This window comes from Schistocerca gregaria, chromosome 7, assembly GCF_023897955.1.
Source record: "Schistocerca gregaria isolate iqSchGreg1 chromosome 7, iqSchGreg1.2, whole genome shotgun sequence".
NCBI classification, from domain to species: Eukaryota; Metazoa; Arthropoda; class Insecta; order Orthoptera; family Acrididae; genus Schistocerca; species Schistocerca gregaria.
Genome location: NC_064926.1, coordinates 413901895 through 413928839, shown reverse-complemented (window position 1 = coordinate 413928839; position 26945 = coordinate 413901895). Strand labels below are relative to the sequence as shown.

Below are 26945 nucleotides of genomic sequence, written 5' to 3'. Positions count from 1 at the left end.
TTGGCGAATTATTGTTATTAAGTTTTCTCTGTTCTCCCGTGGGTACTGGGGGTAGAGAGGAGTATAACGATGTCATTAGAGACGGATCTCAAGTTCGGATTAGGGAAGAGTGGAGACGGTAAGCGGCCGTATCCTACCGGAGGATTCACTCTGGCATTTGACTTAAGCGATTTGTGGAAATCACAGTAGACCTAAATTAACATGGCCAACTGCTTGTTTGAACCACCGTCTTCCCGAATGCGTGTCCAATGAGCTAACCACTGCGCTAACCTCCTCTATCTCGTGTATACTGTACAAATCAACAAAGATTTTGCATTGGCATTATGTCGGGTGTTTGTGTCCTTAAAGGCCTAGTTCGCGTAGAACGCTGCCCTCGAATGTATTGCAGTACGCCAGTTGAACGTAAAGCACCAAGAGGAACGCATTATAGATACCTGTGGAAACAATATAATGAAGATCAATAATGCCACGAAGGACAGTTCCGAACAATGACAGCGTCCACCTCATCAAGTAATGCGTAGTACGCTTGTCAACCACTAAATTTGAACGAGGTATGCATGGGAATCAAAGTGATGTATTGCAGACATGGAATGGTAGCAATTGACAGGTGCTGTTGAACACTTAAACGTCACAGTTCGTTCTAGTTCGTCCACATTCGACTGGTGCACAAAATGATCGATATCTACAACTTTTGTTTCACGGTAAGCCTGGGCTGATCGCTCAAGAACGGCTTTCGGCATTCTGTGAGACTATGTGACGTCATATGTCTTATCAAAGTGTTAGACGATACGACGGTGAAAATTTCCATTCCTCAGGACTATGGAGAGCACCTTGTCGTGCACCACACCACCATGGACACAGAGATGAACAAGAAATCATGCAGAATATACGCCCCAATACTGGCGTTCTGTTTTGTTCACGTCTGACACTCGGAAGTTTTTGTACCCTGATTATGGGAGACAATGTGTTTGGAGACAACCTGGTAATTTCTGGCACGTACAACTATGTGTTTCACATGCGCTACAAGCTGGTACTGTACTGATGTTCGGGGTCGTTGTTGAAGGAAATTTTACTGCTCGAGAATACAGGGACGAGTCTGTGTATCCAATAGTGCCATCGAAGCACCAACATTTTGCTGACACCTTAACCTTGATGGATGGTAACTTGCTTCGTCTTCATCGTGATCTCGTAAAACTTATCTAGGATTACAAGAACGGAGTGCTTGCGTATTCTCCAGACAAGACCCCAATCAACCACATGTGGGTTCGATTGAGACGAGATGTTTTGGAAGTCAACAGCGACCATGTACACTGCGCTACTCACGCAGAACTGACAATGAAGAGTGGACGATTTGTCGCAGGGCTCTAACTTGACGATCTCAAGGACGATATACCACGAGAGATTCAAGTCAACATCCGAGCAAGGGGACGTTCAATCACGTATTGACGTTTCTTGGGAGTGCTGTGAAACCCCTGTCTTGCCCCCTGATTCTTCAATTTCACACATGTCAAATGAATATATACGCAAGCCTCACAGTCAGTTTTAGTTTCCTGTGCCATGAATATCGAAATATAGGAAAGATGCCAAACTTTTGTTGCTTTGTGTATTCCTGAAGTGCAGTTTGTGATGTGGGTATCATGCCATGGCGCATCATTGACACCAAGAAGAGGAAAGTAAGTGCTACGCTGTAGAATGTACATAAAACCAATTAAAATCTGATTTTGTATCCTCCTACATTGGTAGTGGGAGGTAAGAGACGAAGCTGAATTAGAACTTATTTTAAGATTAATACGTAATGACATTAATCATTGCAAGAAATGATACTTATTGTGATCAGTGAGTGAGCCTTTAACTATTTCATGTGGTACCTGGTTTACGCCCCTGTGGTCGTAGTGGAAGTCCTAATGTTGCACCTTCAGCCGACACTAACGATGATGGCCTCCCAACTCCAGCAGACAATCCAGGCCGATTATGAGAAGTGTGTGTGACTTTACCTGTAACGAAGAACATAGAAATTAGTTGCTGAAACCTTCAAATACTGCTGAGTCTATACTTTTCGCAGTTTTCAGACGAGACGAAGTTCAACAGAGGAAGATTAGCAGCACTGCTATACATAGCTTGGGGTCTAAATAGATAAAGTAACGTAAGTTATGAACAACTAGACATAAATTAATGACACTGCGGCAGAACGTAGCCAGAGGTCTCCCACTCTCTCACAGCAAACTGGATTACTCATGACGTGAGGTCATACTAAAATAGTGCCAAACCGTGCTGGCCCCACAACACAAGGCAGTAGAAGGAACAGGGAAAGGCAATGTGTGTCATCAGCGAGCCGATGCGCTGTACTGCAGTGGTGTTCATTACAAAACGGTCCGGAGACAGCATTTGGCTGACCTAACATGTGGAAGAATCATCACGAAGCTAGAGGAAGGACGGACGAAGTGTTACTAGTGTGACCCAGAAGGCAGGTATTGCTCAGATTATAATTGTTTCACGTGCATGAGCAGCGTCCCAAACTGAAAGCACTGGTGCCCGAAGCGGTGATTGCGGCGATCGGTATCGATACCCGTTGACCTGTAGGTTGTGCTCCGTTGATACCCGCCTATTGGTGGCACCGGATGTGATGGTGCAATGTGCTTGGGGACTGGACCAGAGAGGACTGGGGTGGCGTGGTGCTCACATACTCTGTTAAGCACTATGTCCCCCCTTCTGTAGTGTACAGGGGATCATTATCAATCGCAGTGACTTTAGTATCATTAATGTCTCCGAATAAAAGTATCATTTGTGTTCGTCTCGTTCTCCTGTGCTATAATATGACTGGTCTCTCCATGGTTCATCGAGATATGTTACTTGACAGCGACACATCAAGTGAAAATTACTTTAATCCCTGAGTTCTGCGATCCATCGTATTTAACGGTGATTACATTAATCCTGAGACGAAGAATCACATTATTATACGATGGTGGATGAATATAAAACTATTCAATGTTATACCTGGACGTGGTTTTTATATACGTTTTCCTTGCTTTGATGGTGGATGAGTATAATAATATTCATACCTGGACGAGGTTTTTGTATGTGTTTTCCTTGCTTTGATGGACCCAGTATAATGTCTGCACTCGTCAGTCGTGATGGCTTTGCCATAAATCCTGGAATAATTTCAGGGATGTTCGCAGATGTAGGGATGGTGATATCTGAAATAATGCATAACAAATATTAAAAATGAATACTTGAATACGGGATTAAACACACCGAAATTTCGCGGAATGCCAAATTATTACGTATCCACCGCTTCTCCAACATTATAATACCGATAGCATGTTAGGAAAAATGAATGTCTCGACATTTCATCGTTTTCGACAGTAGTCCATGTAAATGTATTTAATCCCGTAATAGTCACATGGAGAATACTGTTTTTACTTACAGTGTCCTTTTAGAAACTATGGTTACGTTCCCTACATTTGTTGAAAGCGACAACAGTGAGGTATTCGTTATTAGGTAGAATGCAGCTCTTCGGAGCTAACGTCATAATGCTTGACATGAAATTACGCAAACTTGGACTTAGACCATCACTAGAATGAGCTTATTGAAGTAATTGACATACATCAGTCAAAGCAAAAGTTGGAGGTTCCACAATTTTTCACCTAGTTTCCCACAAATAATTGTAGAAATCATTCTTTCACTGGAGAATAGACAGCGATCGGTGTAAAATATTTTAAGAATTTAGTGAAACCGTTTTCATTGCCACCGATGTTTACTTTAGTTGACAGAAGGCTTGAGTCTATAATTTAGACCATCTTCAAACAGTAGGCACCACGATGGCGGATGGTGGCGGAAGATAATTTCTTACTGCACTGTTTCGTTAGATATGTCTGGTATCCTCCAGAGTCGTGGTGCTAAGCCAAACTTGGCAAAGGGAATTAATACCACAGACTTTAGCGGGGGCTCGCCACATTCCGCAACAACCAACAGGAGGCACTTCAGAAAACTTCCATCCACTCACTCACTGATCAGTCTGGCCTGGCAACGGAAGAAAGCAAAACGAAAGCTGAAATTTTAAATTTAGCATTTGAGAAATCTTTCACGCAGGAGGATCGTACAAACATACCACCGTTTGAGTCTCGTACAGATTCCTGTATGGAGGACATAGTGATAGACATCCCTGGGGTTGTGAAGCAGCTGAACGGGTTGAAAATAAATAAATCGCCTGGTCCTAATTGGATTCCAATTCGGTTTTACAGAGAGTATTCTACAGCATTGGCTCCTTACTTAGCTTCCATTTATCGCGAATCTCTTGCCCAACGTAAAGTCCCGAGTGACTGGAAAAAAGAGCAGGTGACGCCTATATATAAGAATGGTAAAAGGACGGATCCTCAAAACTACAAACCAATATCCTTAACATCGTTTTGTTGCAGGATTCTCCAACATATTCTCAGTTCGAATATAATTAATTTCCTTCAGACAGAGAAGTTGCTGTCCATGCATCAGCACGGCTTTAGAAAGCATCGCCCTTGCGAAACGCAACTCGCCCTTTTTCAACATGATATCTTGCGAACCGTGGATGAAGGGTATCAGACGGATACCATATTCACTGACTTCCGGAAAGCGTTTGACTCGGTGCCCCACTGCAGACTCCTAACTAAGGTACGAGCATATGGGATTGGTTCCGAAATACGTGAGTGGCTGGAAGACTTGTTAAGTAATAGAACGCAGTACGTTGTCCTCGATGGTGAGTGTTCACTGGAGGTGACGGTATCATCTGGAGTGACCCAGGAAAGTGTTGTAGGTCCGCTGTTGTTTTCTATCTACATAAATGATCTTTTGGATAGGGTGGATAGCAATGTGCAGCTGTTTGCTGATGAAGCTGTGGTGCACTGGTAGGTGTCGTCGTTGAGTGACTGTAGGAGGGTACAAGATGACTTGGACAGGATTTGTGATTGGTGTGAAGAATGTCAGCTAACTGTAAATAGAGATAAATGTAAATTAATGCAGATGAATAGGAAAAAGAATCCCGCAATGTTTGAATACTCCATTAGTAGTGTAGCGCTTGACATTGTCACTTCGATCAAATATTTGAGCGTAACACTGCAGAGCGATATGAGGTGGAACAAGCATATAATGGCAGTTGTGGGGAAGGCGGATAGTCGTCTTCGGTTCATTGGTAGAATTTTGGGAAGATGTGGTTCATCTGTAAAGGAGACCGCTTATAAAATAGTAATACGATCGGTTCTTGAGTAACGCTCGAGCGTTTGGAATCCCTATCAGGTCGGACTGAGGGAAGACATAGAAGCAATTCACAGGCGGGATTGTTACTGGTAGTGTTACGGAAATGCTTGAGGAACTCGGGTGGGAGTCTCTGAAGGAAAGGAGGCGTTCATTTCGTGATTCGCTACTGAGGAAATTTAGAGTTCCAGCATTTGAGGCTGACTGCAGTACACGTTTGCTGCCGCCAACTTATATTTCGCGGAAAGACCACAAAGATCAGATAAGAGAGATTAGAGCTCGTACAGAGGTATATAGGCGGTTATTTTTCCATCGTTCTGTTTGGGAGTGGAACAGGGAGAGAAAATGCTAGTTGTGGTATGAGGTACCCTCCGCCACGCACCATATGGTGGATTGCGGAGTATGTACGTAGATGTAGATGTAGATGTAGAAGACACGCCCTCCCTCTCAGCAACTTCGGCCTGAGACCAACATACTGTCGAGCATTCAAGAGAATTGAATCAGCATTATGGTATAGAACCAACGAGATGTTAAAGTTTCTGTTGAACTTACGCTTTATTAATATTGAACAGTGTACCTCAAGAGAACAGTTTGTTACTGTTTGAATCAAGTGATATTTTGCTATCCAGTAACAGTGCTCCAGCGGCCAAGATGTGCGTCAAAGTTAAGTAAATCTTTTATTCATTAATGCAATATTATAATTAATATTCCATGAGTTATTCTGGTATACCACAGTGGATGTCATGAAAAACATTAGAGGACAAGCTTCTAGTGTTCCCAGGCAGTACGGAATACCAGAAGTGTACGAGGGAAATATTACATTGCGCTATTGATGGTCCTACCAACAGGCTAGCCAAATATTTAACTACTTTGATGACTCCGATAGTTGGCCGGTGCGAGCTTCACATGAAAAACTCTCAGGCATTCATTGAGAAAATTGTACAGATCAAAGTTGGCCCAAACGACTTTTAGTCAGCCTGGATGTTGACTCAATATTCACAAAACTATTGGCAGAGCATTTTCCTCCTGAAACGATAAGGTAGTACCGAAATATGATGACGACCACGTATTTATTGTGTAGTGGCTAATTCTAGGAAACGACGGGTCTAATCTATGAGTTCTCCGTAGTCTTCAGCAATGGTCAACATTTTTATTGAACATTTTTATGAGCGTGGATTCAATATGGCTCCCCTTCGTCCTTCATCACTTTATCGGTACGCTGACAACAATCAGACCACACGGCGTAGCAGCTCTTGAGCACTTCCAGTAACATATGAACACCATGCATGTAAATATCAAATTCATTCCCGAGACTGAGGAAAAAGGAGGGCTGTCAATTTGTAGATTTTCTCGTGGAGCAATCTTGGCCACACAGTTTACCGCAAGCCTATGCAGACTGAATTACATATTAGCTCACAGAGTTCTCATCTTACAGTCCAGAAGAGAGCAGTCTTAAAAATTGATGCTGACAGGAAGCACTTGAATTCCGAAATTAACCACAGTGTACGTTCCGAAAGAACGGCTATGGTTCTCGTGATGCGAATTCGGCGTTGTCCAAGAAAGGGAAATGTAAAAATGTAGAATATTTGTGTGATGAGCCACCGACTGTATTCCTTCCTTGCTACATCTAGCACGGGGTAGAGTCCTCCGAAGACGAGATTTATTCTCCGACCTCTTAAGATGATAAAGGATATGCTACGAGCTGTAAACGACAGTCTTGGCTTCAGTATCTCTGATATTGGTAACATTCCTTGTGAGTGCGGAAGAAAGTACATAAATCAGCCCACCTGTACTATTTCAGACAGCTGTGCAGAGCATTAAGAAAAGCGCAAAGTGCTGAGAGCAGCCTTATAAACATGCATACAATATTGTTCGAATAAACGAAAGTTTTGTTCCAGGCGGCTAGATACTGAAATACGGTAATGGAACGGACTGCAGAAATAAGGATGTGTAAGAAGAACCTCAACTGTGACCAGCGGATGAAGCCTTATCGGTGCATGCAAGCGATCTGTCGACGTAAGAGAAGAGGCACAGACATCTGTCGCAATGTTTAAACTACTACCGGAGAGGTGGTGCTACCAAATCAGTCGTAGACGCCGTCTGCGACAACACTACGTAATTGTCAACCAATCACAAGCCGTCTATGGACTATATGAGGCTACCACAGTAGCAGTTTAGACAGTCAATGGCTCCTGACGAATTCGATGACGGTAATCGTTGAAAGCCCAAATTTTTACCCTGAACTGAAGCAGCAAGTATTCCGAGAGTGTTTTACACAACAGTGCCGTCGCGGAAGACTTTGTTTTCACTGCAGATTCAGGTAAGTCGAAAGCTGTGTTAGGATCGACTGAGAAACACCTGTGCGGCATGACGTTCTTTCCGTTTCTTCCTTGTCCACTTTACCTCAATACTCGTCATAAATCTGATCATCTTTGAAAAAAAAAAAATCCTTCATTGTACTGTTCATCTGTCGTCTTAAAGTACACTGGATATCGACGAGTCAAGCATTAAATTAGTTATCCATGCTTCAGGTGCAGGTTCTAGGATTTTTACGTGCCGCTATGTTAAGACTGTACTGTGACTTTTCGATTCGAAGGAAACTGACACCATCAGCTTAAAATGCCGTAAAACGCAACGAGTCACTGCCAGACATCCCAACCTCTGACTGCGGGGATACTTGCCACAGTGATGGCATTTCATTGTTTGAAGACAATAGTAATGGGTAACCGTACCGTGCAGAAACATCGCGCTAGCAGGTGTAGACGCCACTCACCGCTCTCCTCACAGCTCAAAGGTAAGTAAGAGTGCATGACCATTTCTAGTGGTCCTCGAACCCAGGAAAAATGTCACTGCATTGAATACCGGTACACATTGTTGGTAGGACACTAGGGCACCGAAAACTTCATCACTTGAAGAAAAGGCAGCTGAGGTTACTGTGCTCTTGTGGAAGACATATACACTGCTTGTTTTCTGGTGCTAGGTACTGTATGTATAGCTACAGGAGTTGCTTCCAAATATGGAAACACTGCTAGAAATATATACTTCACCATAAATGCAGGTATAAACCGAGCCTGAAGATTCCACTACGAACCACACTTGTGCAATATTCTCAACACGTTGCAATTGTGTCAGTCGTGTACAGAACACTGATGTCTGCAGTTGAGAGTGTATTATGTCAGTTTTAAATGAAGTCGAACACGGGCAAATTGTTGGGGGTTGTACGGTGGGTGCTCCCGTAAACAGGGTCGCGAAAGTGTTTTGTGTTTCAAGAGACACCGTACTATGGATCTGTACCGCATTCAGTGAAAGCGGAACTGCATCATCCGCCTGGTGAAAAAGCGGACGAAAGTATGAGCTGAGAGACAGTGACACAGTGTCATTGAATTGAATTACGACGAAAAACAAGGGGACGACAGCTGCAAGAGTCACTGCGGAATTCTATTTTGCTCTCCCGAAACCTGTTTTTTCTGTTAATATTAAATAAAGTAACGGCAAAGGGAGTTCCAGAAGCACGGAACTGGTGGGCGAGCTGTGATTCGAAAACTACTCATGGTACTGCAAATGCCCCCAATAGGAAGACTGACTGTCGAAGGTATAAAATCTGAACTAAGGAGCAATGAATGGCGGTAACTTGGTTGTACCAGTATTGTTTCATATTTTTCACACATCTGGCCGTGTTTACGTCCCAACATGCGGGAGTTCGGTGATGAATTAGGCAGGCATATCGTCTTATTTCTTAGACCCTGTGGTTATTCTCAAAGGTCACATAACTGCCAAGGATTGTGTGACTATGTAGTCTGACCAAGGGCATCAATGATACAACCTCTGTTCCTCAGTGGCGAATCTTTGGTCTAAGACGACAGCGACCCGGTTCACACAGCTCTTCACATTTCACCACACCCCACAGGAGCGCTGTAATATTGAGATCTGGTGACTTTTGAGAAGGGTGAGTGATGGATGTACACATAGATCATCGTCACTTGAACTTGGCGGTATTTGGCAGAGAGAAAGGTATAAGATTCCCTAAACTACACTACTGGCCATTAAAATTGCTACACCAAGAAGAAATGCAGATGATAAACGGGTATTCATTGCACAAATATATTATACTAGAACTGATGTGTGATTATGTTTTCACGCAGTTTGGGTGCATAGATCCTGAGAAATCAGTACCCAGAACAACCAACTCTGGCCGTAATAACGGCCTTGATACGACTGGGCATTGAGTCAAACAGAGCTTGGATGGCGTGTACAGGTACAGCTGCCCATGCAGCTTCAACACGATACCACAGTTCATCAAGAGTAGTGACTGGCGTGTTGTGACGAGCCAGTTGCTCGGCCACCACTGACCAGTCGTTTTCAATTGGTGAGAGATCTGGAGAATTTGCTGACCATGGCAGCAGTCGAACATTTTCTGTATCCAGAAAGGCCCGAACAGGTTCTGCGACATGCGGTCGTGCGTTATCCTGCTGAAATGTAGGGTTTCGCAGGGATCGAATGAAGGGTAGAGCCACGGGTCGTAAAACATCTGAAATGTAACGTCCACTGTTCAAAGTGCTGTCAGTGCGAACAAGAAAAGACCGAAATGTGTAACCAATGGCACCCCATACCATCAAGCCGGGTGATATGCCAGTATGGCGTTCACCGCGATGTAGCCAAACATGGATGCGACAATCATGATGCTGTGAACAGAACCTGGATTCATCCGAAAGATGATGCCGTTCGTGCACCCATGTTCGTCGTTGAGTACGCCATCGCAGGCGCTCCTGTTTGTGATGGAGCGTGATGGTCTCCGAGCTGCTGCAAACATCGTCGGACTGTTCGTGCAGATGGTTGTTGTCTTGCAAACGTCCCCATCTGTTGACTCAGGGATCGAGGCGTGGCTGCACGATCCGTTACAGCTATGCGGATAAGATGCCTGTCATCTCGACTTCTAGTGATACAAGGCCGTTGGGATCCTGCACGGCGTTCCGTATTACCCTCCTGAACCCACCGATTCCATGTTCTGCTAACAGTCATTGGATCTCGACCAACGCGAACAGCAATGTCGCGATACGATAAACAGCAATCGCGATAGGCTACATTCCGACGTTTATCAAAGTTGGAAACGTGATGGTACGAATTTCTCCTCCTTACACGAGGCATCACTACAACGTTTCATCAGGCAACGCCGGTCAACTGCTGTTTGTGTATGAGAAATCGGTAGGAAACCTTCCTCATGTCAGCACGTTGTAGGTGTCGCCACTAGGTTAACTTCCTCAAAAATATCAGGTCTGTTTGTCGCCAAGATATCTAATATGTTCCAATTTCGAGTTAATTTTCTAACGAATTGCTGAAGGTTGTATGTTGAGAGCGCTCCTAGAATAACTTCACACGAATCCTTACTTCTTTCCCCTGTGATAAACGTGTCATTTTCCCAGTCAATCGATGCTAGATTTAAGTTTCCTCCTATAAATAATCGATAATTTGGATATTTACTTCCTATGTACTGAAGACCTTACTTGAAACGTTGTGCGACGTTTCTTGCGGATGCTGGTGGTCTATAAAACGTCTTAATACAATGGTCAATCCTTGTCTGACTGACAGCTTTACCCAGACTATTTCACAGTCCGACCCAGTATAGATCTCAACTGTGTTTAAACGTCTTTTAACTGCCATGAACACACCACCACCTATAGCATCAGCCCTATCCCTCCTGAACATTCTTCAGTCAGAGTTAAAAATTTTACTGCTTTTCATGTCTGTTTTCAACCAGCTTTTGGTACCTAATACAATATTGGCATTGCTACTGTTTATTTCGGAGATTAACTTGGGGATCTTGCTACAGACAGTTCAACAATTTACTTACACGTGATTAAGCATATTTAAATGCTTGGGAGTGACCTGTTGAGGCGAACTAATAATTTTTACAATTGACACACCCACATCAGTGACATGAACTGGAATTTTTTCGGGCCAGCAGTTTGTTTCCAATGGGGAGGAACCATAAAAACATGTGCACGCCACAAGTACTGTGCTACACATGAAGCTCTTCCTGTGTGTTGTGCACCCCTGATCTATCGAGGGGCGTCCTACAAGCTTCCACCTCACAGCGTAGGTCAAGGAATCTACAACCAGTTTCCTCACGGAGACGACGTAACCTCTGGTTTAGATTCTCCACTCCAATCCAAACCAGAGGAGCCCAGTCCACCCTGGTACGATGCTGCAGATCGTCAGCTTGGCTTCCACTCCTCGAAAGATGGAGGCCGCCTTCACCAATTTAGCCTGCCGTCGAAAGAACCCAAGGATTTCCTCGGAACCCCGAAGATAGGCATCGTAGCTGCCGACATGCGCAACAATCAGCAGCTGGCTGCATCCCATACGCTCGATAGCCGACGGAAGAACCTCTTCCACCTCCTGGACAAGGCTTCCCGGCACAGAGACCGAGTGAACGTTGGACTTCTTCCCCTCCCTAGCGCTATGTTCCTAAGGGGCTCCACGACCTTCCTTACATTGGAGCTCCCAATAACTAACAAACCCCTACCCCCAAATGCCTGTCCGGACCTTGCTGAAGAAGCAGCAGCTATCCTGGGCGAAGGTGCAGTCTGATCAGACTCATCCTCGCCCCCCCCCCCTCCCCCAGCAGCAGATAGCACACTGAATCTATTAGCAAGCTACATGGGATTTGGCAGGAGCCTGCTTCCCCCATGCAGCATTCGCCTTGAGGCTCGTGACCTCGACACAGTCCGCCACCCACTTTGAGGTGAGAGTGGGCCAGCCGGTTCAGTCGCATCTCATGTCGGCTCAGTGAAAGAGCGCTCTGACACCCCCCCCCCCCCCCCACCTCCCTCTTCTGCACATCAAGTACAGCAGAGTAAGCCCCAGGCACTCCATCGCCACCAACCTCAAGATGGCACTCAGGAGCTTGTTGACTGTGGCCAACAAAGCTTCCAGCTGCGTTAGGACTTTGGCCAACCCCTCCTGCATCCGCACACAACAGACACAGTCCCTATCCATCTAGCTACTAACTGATTTACTATTAAAAAATGTAAGAAAACCTACTGTCACACAAGGTTAAAGGCTACACTCTAGTTGCCACAAAGAACGCTAAATAATCAAAATAAAAATTTATGGTAGAAAGGAGATCTGGTCCTTATTTTTCTGCAAGGAGCTCTTTAGTGATTACTAAAGAATAAGACAGTGACCTACAGGAAAATGCTAGGGGTTATCTAGTGAATATTACAAATGAATAAATAGTGACCTAAGGTAAGACGCACCTACTGCTTTCTGCAAATTATAGAAAGTGAAAGCTAATCTCATTGTAAACCGAGCACCACTGAATGACTCAATTTACTTTATTCGGCCACTGCAGGTTTACATATTAACGTAGCAAATAAGAGGTCACAATATTTCGCATATCTGTAGTTGACTATAAGGAAGCGAGCCTAGTTAAGTTTTTCATAGTTCATCACACATTTATTATTCATTTCTTTTTATCTTTTAAAACCATTTTCAGTAACAGACAGACATCATGATCGATGACTACTAACTAATTCAGGATGGGTCGATATCGCGCAAAAGAGATATGGTACTAAAAGAAGACATGAAGCCTCCGCCTATGACTCCATCAAAGTGTCCACGGTTTTTAACATTCTAGAAGAGAGCCTGGAGAAAAAGACCAGACAAATATCGTGTTACACTCTTTGTAAACATCATTTATTGAAGAAACTCTGAGCCTTTTTAAATGTGTGGGAATGTTAGACATGGAGAGTATCTAGTTTTTCTTCCAGTGCTCTCATGTAGATATGCACATGATTAGGAATCAGGTTCTCTGATACGTCAGGCACTCGCTCAGCCCAGAAATTTTTACACAACAATGGGATACCAATTTCCTCTACAATAGCCCAGCTGATACGTGTGTGCCTTTCGAAAGTTAGTGCATAACCTTGCACTTTTAACTTTGTGTTGGAATTGGTTGAGAAACGCCGGCCAGGGTGGCCGGGCGGTTCTAGGCATCACAGTCTGGAACCGCATGACCGCTACGGTCCCATGTTCGAATCCTGCCTCGGGCACGGATGTGTGTGATGTCCTTAGGTTAGTTAGGTTTCCGCAGTTCTAAGTTCTAGGGGACTGATGACCACAGATGTTAAGTCCCATAGTGCTCAGAGCCATTTGAGACATTTCTTTGGTTGCGAAATAGTTCTTTTTACGAGGTTCGTTCTAGAGCCTTCCTCGTCGCCTGGCGTAAACACAGTTGGGAAATTGAAATGCCACCATGTGGCAAGCCATGGTTTAATCGCCAAGCTAGTTTTTTGAATTGGGATGGACGTTTATGTGACTGTGGTTAAGTGTCTCGTGGCGTAAAGTGTGTGCTACATAGTAAAGTGTGCAAATAATTAATGTAAATCCTCAATTGCATAGAAACCGTAGTGGTCATAAGGCGCTGGTGTGCTACAATCATGAGACGGAGCTCGTACAGAAACTAAAGTTATATCTATGTCATCACATTAACCTTGGTAAAATATAAAGTATACTAATAGATCTACAAATGAGTAGCAAGCTGTTACACGCCGTACCCAGTGCTGGTTTTTGTCCCAGTGTATCTTGTTGTGAATCCCCTGCATTTAGGTTTTCTGTCAGAACCTGTGGTTTTCCGACCGTAAGTACAGGAGTTAATACAGGGATCTTGGCAGATAACAGTCCTGTGGCACCTGAAATAAGAAAAATTAAATAATAATTTTAATTTCATTAAAAATGGGAAGAAACTATTATTAATGTTGAGCAAAACTGCGTTTATTTGCTCACGAACCATCTTTCGGCTTCTCAGGCCACCTTCAGGTGACAACTGAATGTCGAAAACCTCGATAAATATGATGTGCGTTGTAAGGCAGATATTACTAGTACAGGAGATACAAAAATGACAGGGTGTTTACGCTGAAAAACGTTAAAGTCTTTGTCACATAAATTTAAATACATTAATGAAAATTAAGTAAAGAAACTTATTATGTGGAGGTGTATTTATAACTGATAAGACGTAAGTTCAATCTACTATTCGTAATGAAAAATTAATTGAACACTAGGAAAAATGTAGATTGTAGCTGATCATTAGTACGGTTTTCGTTGACTTCCAGTAATTCCAACAGGGTAATGATGTAGAATGTGAAGTTTTACATTCTATCAAGAAAAACAGAAAGATGAACCTACAGGATATATTGAAAATAAACAAGCACGTGACGCAAAATGTCACATGTTGTCATCTGAAGACGGCATGAAAGACAAATGAGTATAATTAAATGTTATCATGTTCTGCAAAGCACCGAGAGAAAATTAAGTTAATAAACTTAATGTAGGTTTTCATACTGTTTCAGAAATTCCTTCAATTGAATGCAATTTTCCGAAATTCCTTCACCACGGAAGACGGATGGAATATTCCAGAATTTTAAACACGAACAGCTGCTAGCATGAGTTTCTTAGAAGTAGATACCTTAGGGGTTGCGAAGCAACTCAAATTGCTTGATACATGCAAGTCTTCAGGTCCAGATTGTATACTGATTAGATTCCTTTCAGATTACGCTGATACAATAGCTCCCTACTTAGCAATCATATACAACCGCTCGCTCACCGATAGATCTGTACCTGCAGATTGGAAAATTGCGCAGGTCGTACCAGTGTTTAAGAAGGGTAGTAGGAGTAATCCATCGAACTACAGACCTATATCATTGACGTCGGTTTGCAGTAGGGTTTAGGAGCATATACTGTATTCAAACATTATGAATCACCTCGAAGGGAACGATCTATTGACACGTAATCAGCATGGCTTCAGAAAACATCGCACTTGTGCAACGCAGCTAGCTCTTTATTCGCACGAAGTAATAGCCGCTGTCGACAGGGGATCTCAAGTTGATTCCGTATTTCCAGATTTCCAGAAAGCTTTTGACACCGTTCCTCACAAGCGACTTCTGATCAAGCTGTGGGCATATGGGGTATCGTCTCAGTTGTGCGACTGGATTCGTGATTTTCTGTCAGGAAGGTCGCAATTCGTAGTAATAGACGGAAAATCGTCGAGTGAAACTGAAGTGATATCAGGTGTTCCCCAGGGAAGCGTCCTGGGACCTCTGCTGATCCTGATCCATATAAATGACCTGGGTGACAATCTGAGCAGTTCTCTTAGGTTGTTCGCAGATGATTCTGTTATTTACCGTCTAGTAAGGTCATCCGAAGACCAGTATCAATTGAAAAGAGATTTAGAAAAGATTGCTGAACAGTGTGGCAGGTGGCAGTTGACGCTAAATAACGAAAAGTGTGAGGTGATCCACATGAGTTCCAAAAGAAATCTATTGGAATTCGATTATTAGTACAATTCTCAAGGCTGTCAATTCAACTAAGTACCTAGGTGTAAAAATTACGAACAGCTTCATTAGGAAAGACCACATAGACAATATTGTGGATAAGGCGAGCAAAAGGTTTCGTTTCATTGGCAGGACACTTAGAAGATGCAACAAGTCCACTAAAGAGACAGCTTACACTACACTCCTCGTCTTCTGTTAGAATATTGCTGCGCGGTGTGGAATCCTTACCTCGGAAGGTTGCAAAAAATGGCTGCTCGTTTTGTATTATCACGTAATAGGGGAGAGAGTGTGGCAGATATGTTACGCGAGTTGGGATGGAAGTCATTAAAGCGAAGACGTTTTTCGTCGCGGCGAGATTTATTTATGAAATTTCAGTCACCAACTTTCTTTTCCGAATGCGAGAATATTTTGGTGAGCCCAACCTACATAGGTAGGAATGTTCATCAAAATAAAATAAGAGAAATCAGAGCTCGAACAGAAAGGTTTAGGTGTTCGTTTTTCCCGCACGCTGTTCGGGAGTGGAATGGTAGGGAGATAGTATGATTGTGGTTCGATGAACCCTCTGCCAAGCACTTAAATGTGAATTGCAGAGTAATCATGTAGATGTAGATGTAGATAAAGAAAAGGTTACATGGTCTTGACAGTACGTAAGTGTGTATCAATGACTATCAGAGAAATTGGTGAGCGAATCTTGATTTTATAGTGATATGCAAAAGAAAATTATAACGGCCATGAAAGAATTACCAACCTATACACATAGCCCACACTTTCAATCTATTGCGTACAACAGATAATAAGATGCCTGCATGTATATTCTCATTCACAGTATATGTATGTCAAGAGATTCATGAAAGCATCCGGGTGCCACAAATTTGTGTTAGCTTCACGGTTACAGCAATCTTCCGTTCAACTGAGCCTCATCCGTAAACATGCCTTCTATTCACAGAAATGGCAATAGTTAAGCATCAGCATTAAAACCATTCCAATACCTTTCCAGATATCTCTGGCGGTAGGTGATTAGAATTCCCTGAAGCTGTGTCACTACACTTAAATACCTAACTCACTACATGCAGCAACATATGTAGCAGCGGAAACCCTCGTTACCTTACCTTATTTAAGGGCTGAAAATAATTAACTGCTTTCCAGAGATGGTGCCCCAATACCTATCATTTGTAATTTTCTTGGATTCTTAGTATGTAGTTTGAACAGAGAATCATTCTTTTTGACCAGAAATAGTCCAACCTTACTTCAACAGGATAGCAGCGCCGTATTTTCAGACAATTTAAACACAATATGGAAATACAAAATCATCTGTCTCGAAATAATTCTCCAACACGCGCTGTTAAAGGCGAGAGTATGGCTCTTCATAAACATAGACACAAGTTACATATTTGCTACGAAAACTATGTGCATATTCTGTCCCACTAAACAAACTTACGTCATCGGAGCCACAGTCCAATATAATCTCGTAAACTTACCTCCTCTTTCACATAAATGTTAAAGTGTAAGAATTGTAAACAAAATAGAACGACAATAACTTAAAATGCTAAAGTATGTGACTTCGCAGTACCGGATAAATTCGCAACCTCTCTCAGCCTATAACACTATAGTTGAAATTGTGTGAGACAATATTAAGTGAGAATAGAATGTCACGACCTATTTCACCTCAAATAGCATCGTCGAATTTAGCACAATGAAATAACTTAGAACAGTTTCACCGCTAATCTTGCGCTATGGATAAAATATTCTACATCACAGCTTTACAGCAGGGTATGATAAATTCATTAGAACAGTACGTTATACAAAACGTAAATTGAAAACTAGCCGTGCCTTAACGCTCCTAACACTGTACGCGGGAGCTGCAGCTAGAACCAGAATTAACAGTTAATAAAAAAATTCCACGCTGTTAGAACGTGGTCGATTGGATTACTCTTGAAAGCCCCACGTTTCGTTCCCATGTGCGTTGTCGGTTGCCGTCATCCAGTGTTGCTGTCATCCCAGGGTGGGACACTCGGGCATGTCTTAATGTGCTCCGATGTTGTTATTGTTGTCTTCAGTCCTGAGACTGGTTTGATGCTGCTCTCCATGCTACTCTATCCTGTGCAAGCTTCTTCATCACCCAGTACCTACTTCAACCTACATCCTTCTGAATCTGCTTAGTGTACTCATCTCTTGGTCTCCCTCTACGATTTTTACCCTCCACGCTGCCCTCCAATGCTAAATTTGTGATCCCTTGATGCCTCAAAACATGTCCTACCAACCGATCCCTTCATCTAGTCAAGTTGTGCCACAAACTTCTCTTCTCCCCAATCCTATTCAATACCTCCACATTAGTTACGTGATCTATCCACCTTATCTTCAGTATTCTTCTGTAGCACCACATTTCGAAAGGATCTATTCTCTTCTTGTCCAAACTAGTTATCGTCCATGTTTCACTTCCATACATGGCTACACTCCAAACATATACTTTCAGAAACGACTTCCTGATACATAAATCTATATTTGACGTTAACAAATTTCTCTTCTTCAGAAACGCTTTTCTTGCCATTGCCAGTCTACATTTTATATCCTCTCTATTTCGACCATCATCAGTTAATTTACTTCCTAAATAGCAAAATTCCTTTACTACTTTAAGTGTCATTTCCTAATCTAATTCCCTCGGCATCACCCGATTTAATTTGACTACATTCCATTATCCTCGTTTTGCTTTTGTTGATGTTCATCTTATATCCTCCTTTCAAGACACTATCCATTCCGTTCAATTGCTCTTCCAAGTCGTTTGCCGTCTCTGACAGAATTACAATGTGATCGGCGAACCTCAAAGTTTTTACTTCTTCTCCATGAATTTTAACACCTACTCCGAATTTTTCTTTTGTTTCCTATACTGGTTGATCAATATACAGATTGAATAACATCGGGGAGAGGCTACAACGTTGTCTCACTCCTTTCCCAACCACTGCTTCCCTTTCATGCCCCTCGACTCTTATGTGCTCCGATATGCAGTCTGATATGCAGATGCCTTTCAGTTCCTCGCCATCCTCCATCCTCCCTAAATACTTGGGGTGTTTAATAATTTCATTACTGCCTTGCATGGTATCGACTTCTAGCTGCCAGTACTTGAGTGTGATGATCAGCTGATCGTCACTTGTGTTGAGATCAGCTAAAGGAATATGAGCTCCTCCTGTGAAACCAACCGACAAAACATATGCCTTGATCAATAACCATGGTCATATGAGCAGTGACGCAAAAGAAACCATTAGAGGTGGAAGACTTTTAGAAAGTCACAGAGGCGGCAACCGTATAAATCTCAAATTGTCACATATATATATACAGGGTGGTCCATTGATAGTGACCGGGCCAAATATCTCACGAAATATGCATCAAACGAAAAAACTACAAAGAACGAAACTCGTCTTGCTTGAAGGGGGAAACCAGATGGCGCTATGGTTGGCCCGCTAGATGTCACTGCCAAAGGTAAAACGGATATCAACTGCGATTTTTTAAATAGGAATCCCCATTTTTATTACATAGTCGTGTAGTACGTAAAGAAATAGAAATGTTTTAGTTGGAACACTATCTTCGCTTTGTGATAGATGGCGCTGCAATAGTCACAAACGCTTAAGTACATTGTATCACGTAGCATTCCTCCAGTGCGGACGGTATTTGCTTCTTAATGTACACTCCTGGAAATGGAAAAAAGAACAGATTGACACCGGTGTGTCAGACCCACCATACTTGCTCCGGACACTGCGAGAGGGCTGTACAAGCAATGATCACACGCACGGCACAGCGGACATACCAGGAACCGCGGTGTTGGCCGTCGAATGGCGCTAGCTGCGCAGCATTTGTGCACCGCCGCCGTCAGTGTCAGCCAGTTTGCCGTGGCATACGGAGCTCCATCGCAGTCTTTAACACTGCGTGGATAGCGTGGACGTGAACCGTATGTGCAGTTGACGGACTTTGAGCGAGGGCGTATAGTGGTCATGCGGGAGGCTGGGTGGACGTACCGCCGAATTGCTCAACACGTGGGGCGTGACGTCTCCACAGTATATTGATGTTGTCGCCAGTGGTCGGCTGAAGGTGCACGTGCATGACGACCTGGGACCGGACCGCAGCGACGCACGGATGCACGCCAAGACCGTAGGATTCTACGCAGTGCAGTAGGGGACCGCACCGCCACTTCCCAGCAAATTAGGGACACTGTTGCTCCTGGGGTATCGGCGAGGACCATTCGCAACCGTCTCCATGAAGCTGGGCTACGGTCCCACACACAGTTAGGCCGTCTTCCGCTCACGCCCCAACATCGTGCAGCCCGCCTCCAGTGGTGTCGCGACAGGCGTGAATGGAGGGACGAATGGAGACGTGTCGTCTTCAGCGATGAGAGTCGCTTCTGCCTTGGTGCCAATGATGGTCGTATGCGTGTTTGGCGCCGTGCAGGTGAGCGCCACAATCAGGACTGCATACGACCGAGGCACACAGGGCCAACACCCGGCATCATGGTGTGGGGAGCGATCTCCTACACTGGCCGAACACCTCTGGTGATCGTCGAGGGTACACTGAGTAGTGCACGGTACATCCAAACCGTCATCGAACCCATCGTTCTACCATTCCTAGACCGGCAAGGGAACTTGCTGTTCCAACAGGACAATGCACGTCCGCATGTATCCCGTGCCACCCAACGTGCTCTAGAATGTGTAAGTCATCTACCCTAGCCAGCAAGATCTCCGGATCTGTCCCCCATTGAGCATGTTTGGGACTGGATGAAGCGTCGTCTCACGCGGTCTGCACGTCCAGCACGAACGCTGGTCCCACTGAGGCGCCAGGTGGAGATGGCATGGCAAGCCGTTCCACAGGACTACATCCAGCATCTCTACGATCGTCTCCATGGGAGAATAGCAGCCTACATTGCTGCGAAAGGTGGATATACACTGTACTAGGGCCGACATTGTGCATGTTCTGTTGCTTGTGTCTATGTGCCTATGGTTCTGTCAGTGTGCTCACGTGATGTATCTGTCCCCAGGAATGTGTCAATAAACTTTCGCCTTCCTGGGACAATGAATTCACGGTGTTCTTATTTCAATTTCCAGGAGTGTATTACCCGTGTTAAAATGGACCGTTTACCAATTGCGGGAATGGCCGATATCGTGTTGATGTATGGATGTTGTGATCAAAATGTTCAACGGACGTGTGCTATGTATGCTGCTCGGTATCCTGGACGACATCATCCAAGTGTCCGTACCATTCCTCGGATAGTTACGTTATTTAAGGTAACAGTTAAGTGTTCAGCCACATGTGAAACGCCAACCACGACCTGCCACAAATGATGATGCCCAATTAGGTGCTTTAGCTGCTGTTGCCGCTAATCCGCACATCAGTAGCAGACAAATTGCGGAGAATCGGGAATCTCAAAAACGTCGCTGTTGAGAATGCTACATCAGCATCGATTGCACCCGTACCACATTTCTGTGTAGCAGGAATTGCATGGCGACGACTTTGAGCGTCGTGTATAGTTCTGCCACTGGGCACAAGAGAGATAACGGGATGATGACAGATTTTTTGCACGCGTTCTATTTAGCGACGAAGTGTGATTCATCAACAGGGGTAACGTAAACCGCCATAATATGCGCAACTGGGCAACGGAAAATCCACGATGGCTGCGACAAGTGAAACATCAGCGGCCATGGCGGGTTAATGTATAGTGCTGCATTATGGGAGGAACGATAATTGGCCCCCATTTTATCGATGGCAATCTAAATGGTGCTGATTTCCTACGAAATGTTCTACCAATGTTAATACAAGATGTTTCACTGCATGACAGAATGGCGAAGTACTTCTAACATGATGGATGTCTGGCACACAGCTCGCGTGCTGTTGAAGCAGTATTGAATAGCACATTTCATGACAGGTGGATTGGTCGTCGAAGCACCATACCATGACCCGCACGTTCGCCGTAGCTGACGTCCCCGTATTTCTTTCTGAGGGTAAAGATGAAAGATATTTGCTGTCGTGATCCATCGACAACGTCTGACAAGATGCGTCAGCAGATTATCAATAAATGTCCGAACATTACGGAAGGCGAACTATTCGCTGTTGAGAGGAATTTCGTCACACGTAGTGCCAAATGCATTGAAGTTGACGGATATTATTTTGAGCATTTATTGCATTAATGCGTTCTCAGAAATGATAAGTTCACAGAGGTACATTTATAACATTGGAACAACCGAAATAAAATGTTCAAGCACACCTACGTTTTGTATTTTAATTTAAGATACCTATCTGTTACCAATTGTTCGTCTAAAATTGTGAGCCATATGTTGGTGACTTTTACAGCGCCTTGTATCACAAAGCGAAAAAATTGATCCAACTAAAACATTTTTATTTACGTACTACACAAATATGTAATAAAAATGGGAGTTCCCATTAAAAAAAAAAAAAAAAAACGAAACGCAGTTGATATCCGTTTGACCTACTACAGCGTCATCTAAAGGGCCAACAATAGCGCCATCTGGTTTCCCGCTTCAAGCTAGATGAGTTTCGTTCTTTGTAGTTTTTTCGTGTGACGCTAATTTCGTGAGATATCTGGCCCGGTTAGGATGAATGGACCACTCTGTATATATATAAAAGCTGGGGAACGTGAATACCGACACAAGACTGGGAAAGTAAGTAGATAGTGTCGTTGCATAGGAAAGCTAACCCTAACAACTACCACTGTCACTTATCTCTTTTGCCACTGACATAAATTCCTACTTCTTAAGTACTTTTAAAGCGTTTCAAATACCGACATAGGAGCTGAGTGGTGACACGCACGATTCATGAACAGTCAGTCATATCACGTAATCGATACCAACCTTCAGTGTAGGAAGGTTGGTAACAGAATGGCAAGTCTGTCTGATGCCAGTAGGAGTTTCTTGGATGCTGGTGGAACAAGGGGTGCACATCCACTGAGCCATACTGCCAACAGCTCTTTACTGTAGGCGCCCTTTGCCGGCATAGTATAGGGTGGCCTGTAGTATCTGCTCAGCCCACTTGCGCTAGTAGTCACTACACTAAGACCACTTCGTTCATGTTTCATCCTAGTTGACAGTGAGGTAGCTACACTTTAATGTCTTATTGCAGCATTTAAATTTGCCTTCTTACACTCGGAGAAATACAAGTTAAGTATATCATCTATTTGTTATTTTAACGTCTGCACTAATCATTGCTCCTCCTGACTAGGTTTTCTACGACAGGTGAGGTACAACTCTGTGGCTAACATAACTTTACCAATGTGTATGGAGTCATACATAAGACATAGGGATGGAACAAGAAGACGATGTTAACGATCCATGGATGTATCGGCAGCATTTCCACCTTGAAGAGTGCCCCTGAGTCAATCGATCGACACACCATTTGTGACACAATTTAAAGCTTAAATGCCACAGGAAGACTGGAGAACTAATCCCAGTTACTTACAATGACGACTGTGGGTTCGAAGGATAGGGAAACTCTTTCCATTTAGTCGACTGTACTTTATTTCGGAGTCTACTTGCCAATCATGCCATACGAAATTATTTATTTATTTTTCTCGAAAGTATGAAAATGCACGGTAGTGAATAAGGTTTGCGTATTGACGTTTATGAATATTTATGAGGTATTAATCGGCATTACTCCTAACTGAGGCCTTCTCAAATAATTGTAAACGATCGACCCGTGCTACTCATTAAGGAAGTGTTCGTTTAGGATAGAATGATTTATTTCTGTAAGTTATAGAAAGTTAAAGGTAATTTCAGTGTAATCCAAGCACCACTGAATGACTAGTTTATTTTATTCGGCCACTGTAAGTTTAAATATTAACATCGCAAATATGAGGGCACAGTAATTCACACATCTGTAGTTAACACTAAGAAAGCGAGCCGACTTAATTTTTTCAATGTTGATCACACATTTAGGATCACTTACGTTTCTTTTTCTCCTGTAAAACCATTTTCAGTAACAGGCAGACATCGTGTTCGATGACTACTATCTAATTCAGAATAAGTCGATCGCGCACAAAACAGATATGGAACCTTAAGAAGACATTAAGGCTGCGCTTATGACTTCGTCAACATGTCCACGGTTTTTAACATTCTAGACGTGAGCCTGGAGAGAGAGATCAGACAAATAATGTGTTACACTCCTGTAAACACAATTTATTGCGAAATGTCTAAGTCTTTTTGCATGTATGGGAGTGTTAGACATGGGGAGTATCTTTTCCTCCGCTGTAATTTTTCTTAGGGTGCTCTCATGTCGAAGATACGCACATGATTAGGAATCAGGGTCTCTGATATGTCAGGAACGCGCTCAAGCCCCGCATTTTTACGAAACAATGGGCTACCAATTTTCTTTAGAATCGTCCAGCAGATAAATGTGTACTTTTCAAAAGTTAGTGCAACACCCTGCACTTTTAATTTTGTGTTACAATTGGTTGAGAAACAGTTCTTGCGTACGACGTTCGTTATAGAGGCTTCCTCGTCGCCTGGTTTAAATCGAACTGAGAAATGGGAGTGCCACCTTGCGGCAAGCCATGGTTCAATCGCCAAGCTAGTTTTGTGAATTGGGATGGGTGTTAATCTGATTGTGATTAAGTGTCTCGCGGCATAAAGTGTGTGCTATATACGGCAATGTACAGATATTTAGCGTAAATACTCAACTGTTGTGCAACAATCGCGAGACGCAGCTCGTGCACAAACCAAAGTTATATATATATATATATATATATATATATATATATATATATATATATATATATATATATATCCATTGGTGGGGAGGCTTGCATGCGTCAGCGATACAGATAGACGTATCGTAGGTGCAACCACAGGCCAGTAGTTGTAAGGGCAACAGTCTGGTTGATTGACTGATCTGGCTTTGTAACAATAACCAAAGCGGCCTGGCTCTGCTCGTACTGCGGACGGCTGAAAGCAACGGGAAACTACGGCCGTAATTTTTCCCGAGGGCATGCATCATTACTGTATGATTAAATTATGATGGCGTCCTCTTGGGTAAAATATTCCGGAGGTAAAATAGTCCCCCATTCGGACCTCCAGGCGGGGACTACTCAAGAGAATGTCGTTATCAGGAGAAAGATAACTGGTTTTCTACGGATCGGAGAGTGGAATGTCAGATCCCTTAATCGGGCAGGTAGGTTACAAAATTTAAAAAGGGAAATAGATAGGTTAAAGTTAGATACAGAGGGAATTGGTGAAGTTCGGTGGCTGGAGGAACAAGCCTTCTGGTCAGGGGATTACTGGGTTATAAACACAAAATCAAATAGGGGTAATGCAGGAGTAGGTTTAATAATGAATAGGAAAATAGGAAGGCGAGTAAGCTACTACAATCAGCATAGTAGACGCTTTATTGTGGCCAAGATAGATACGAAGTCCACAACCACTACAGTAGTACAAGTTTATATTAATATGCCAACTAGCTCTGCAGATGACGAAGAAATTAAAGAAAAATATGATGAGATAAAAAAAAAAATTCAGATAGTGAAGGGTGACCAAAATTTAATAGTCATGGGTGACTGGAATTCGGTAGTAGGAAAAGGGAGAGAAGGAAACGTAGTAGGTGAATATGGATTGGGGCTAAGAATTGAAAGACGAACACTCCTTGTAGAATTTTACACAGAGCACAACTTAATCATAGCTAACACTTGGTTGAAGAATCATAAATGAAGGCTGTATACATGGAAGAAGCCTGGAGATACTGACAGGTTTCAGATAGGTTATATAAGGGTAAGACAGAGATTTAGGAACCCGGTTTTAAATTGTAAAACATTTCCAGGGGCAGATGTGGACTCTACCCACAATGTATTGGTTATGAACTGTAGGTTGAAACTGAAGAAACTGCAAAAAGGTGGTAATTTAAGGAGATGGGACCTGGATAATCTGACTAAACCAGAGGTTGTACAGAGTTTCAGGGGGAGCATAAGGGAACAATTGACAGGAACTCGGGAAAGAAATACAGTACAAGAGGAATGGGTAGTGAAGGCAGCAGAGGATCAAGTAGGTAAAAAGACGAGGGGTAGTAGAAATCCTTGGGTAACACAAGAAATATTGAATTAAATTGATGAAAGGAGAAAATATAAAAATGCAGTAAATGAAGCAGGCAAAAAGGAATACAAACGTCTCAAAAATGAGATCGACAGGAAGTGCAAAATGGCTAATCAGGGATGGCTAGAGGACAAATGTAAGGATGTAGAAGCTTATCTCACTAGGGGTACGATAGATACTGCAAACAGGAGAATTAAAGAGACCTTTGTAGGTAAGAGAACCACTTGTGTGAACATCAAGAACTCAGATGGAAACCCAGTTCTAAGCAAAGAAGGGAAAAGAGAAAGGTGGAAGGAGTATATAGAGGGTCTATACAAGGGCGATGTACTTGAGGACAATATTATGGAAATGGAAGAGGATGTAGATGAAGATGAAATGGGAGATACGATACTGCGTGAAGAGTTTGACAGAGCACTGAAAGACCTGAGTCGAAAAAGGCCCCGGGAGTGGACAACATTCCATTGGAACTACTGACGGCCTTGGGAGAGCCAGTCCTGACAAAACTCTACCATCTGGTGAGCGAGATGTATGAGACAGGCGAAATACCCTCAGACTTCAAGAAGAATATAATAACTCCAATCCCAAAGAAAGCAGGTGTTGACAGATGTGAAAATCACCGAACTTTCAGTTTAATAAGTCACAGCTGCAAAATACTAACGCGAATTCTTTACAGACGAATGTAAGAACTAGTAGAATCCGACCTCGGTGAAGGTCAGTTTGGATTCCGTGGAAATGTTGGAACACGTGAGGCAATACTGACCCTACGACTTACCTTAGAAGCTAGATTAAGGAAGGGCAAACCTACGTTTCTAGCATTTGTAGACTTAGAGAAAGAGTTTGATAATGTTGACCGGAATACTCTGTTTCAAATACTGAAGGTAGCAGGGGTAAAATACAGGGAGCGAAAGGCTATTTACACATTGTACAGAAACCAGATGGCAGTTATAAGAGTCGATGGACATGAAAGGGAAGCAGTGGATGGGAAGGGAGTGAGACAGGGTTGTAGCCTCTCCCCGATGTTATTCAATCTGTATATGGAGCAAGCAGTGAAGGAAACAAAAGAAAAATTCGGAGTAGGTATTAAAATCCATGGAGAAGAAATAAAAACTTTGAGGTTCGCCGATGACATTGTAATTCAGTCAGAGACAGCAAAGGACTTGTAAGAGCAGTTGGACGGAATGGATAGTGTCTTTAGAGGAGGATATAAGATGAACATCACCAAAGCAAAACCAGGTTAATGGAATGTAGTCGAATTAAGTCGGGTGATGTTGAGAGTATTAGATTATGAAATGAAACATTTAAAGTAGTAAAGTTGTTTTGCTAT

General features: G+C 43.1%; 1 protein-coding gene across 3 annotated transcripts in view; it reads right to left on the bottom strand.

Annotated features, from left to right (window-relative positions):
* LOC126281591 (proteoglycan 4-like) overlaps positions 1 to 26945 on the bottom strand; it is a 281963-nt gene that overhangs the window by 15015 nt on the left and 240003 nt on the right. For all 3 annotated transcript variants that reach the window (XM_049980676.1, XM_049980677.1, XM_049980678.1), the window contains 3 exons: positions 13779 to 13913; positions 3060 to 3194; positions 1869 to 1994 (listed from right to left, as the gene is read on the bottom strand). In XM_049980676.1, the coding sequence (XP_049836633.1) occupies positions 1869 to 1994; positions 3060 to 3194; positions 13779 to 13913 (396 nt within the window). The remainder of the gene's footprint in view (positions 1 to 1868; positions 1995 to 3059; positions 3195 to 13778; positions 13914 to 26945) is intronic.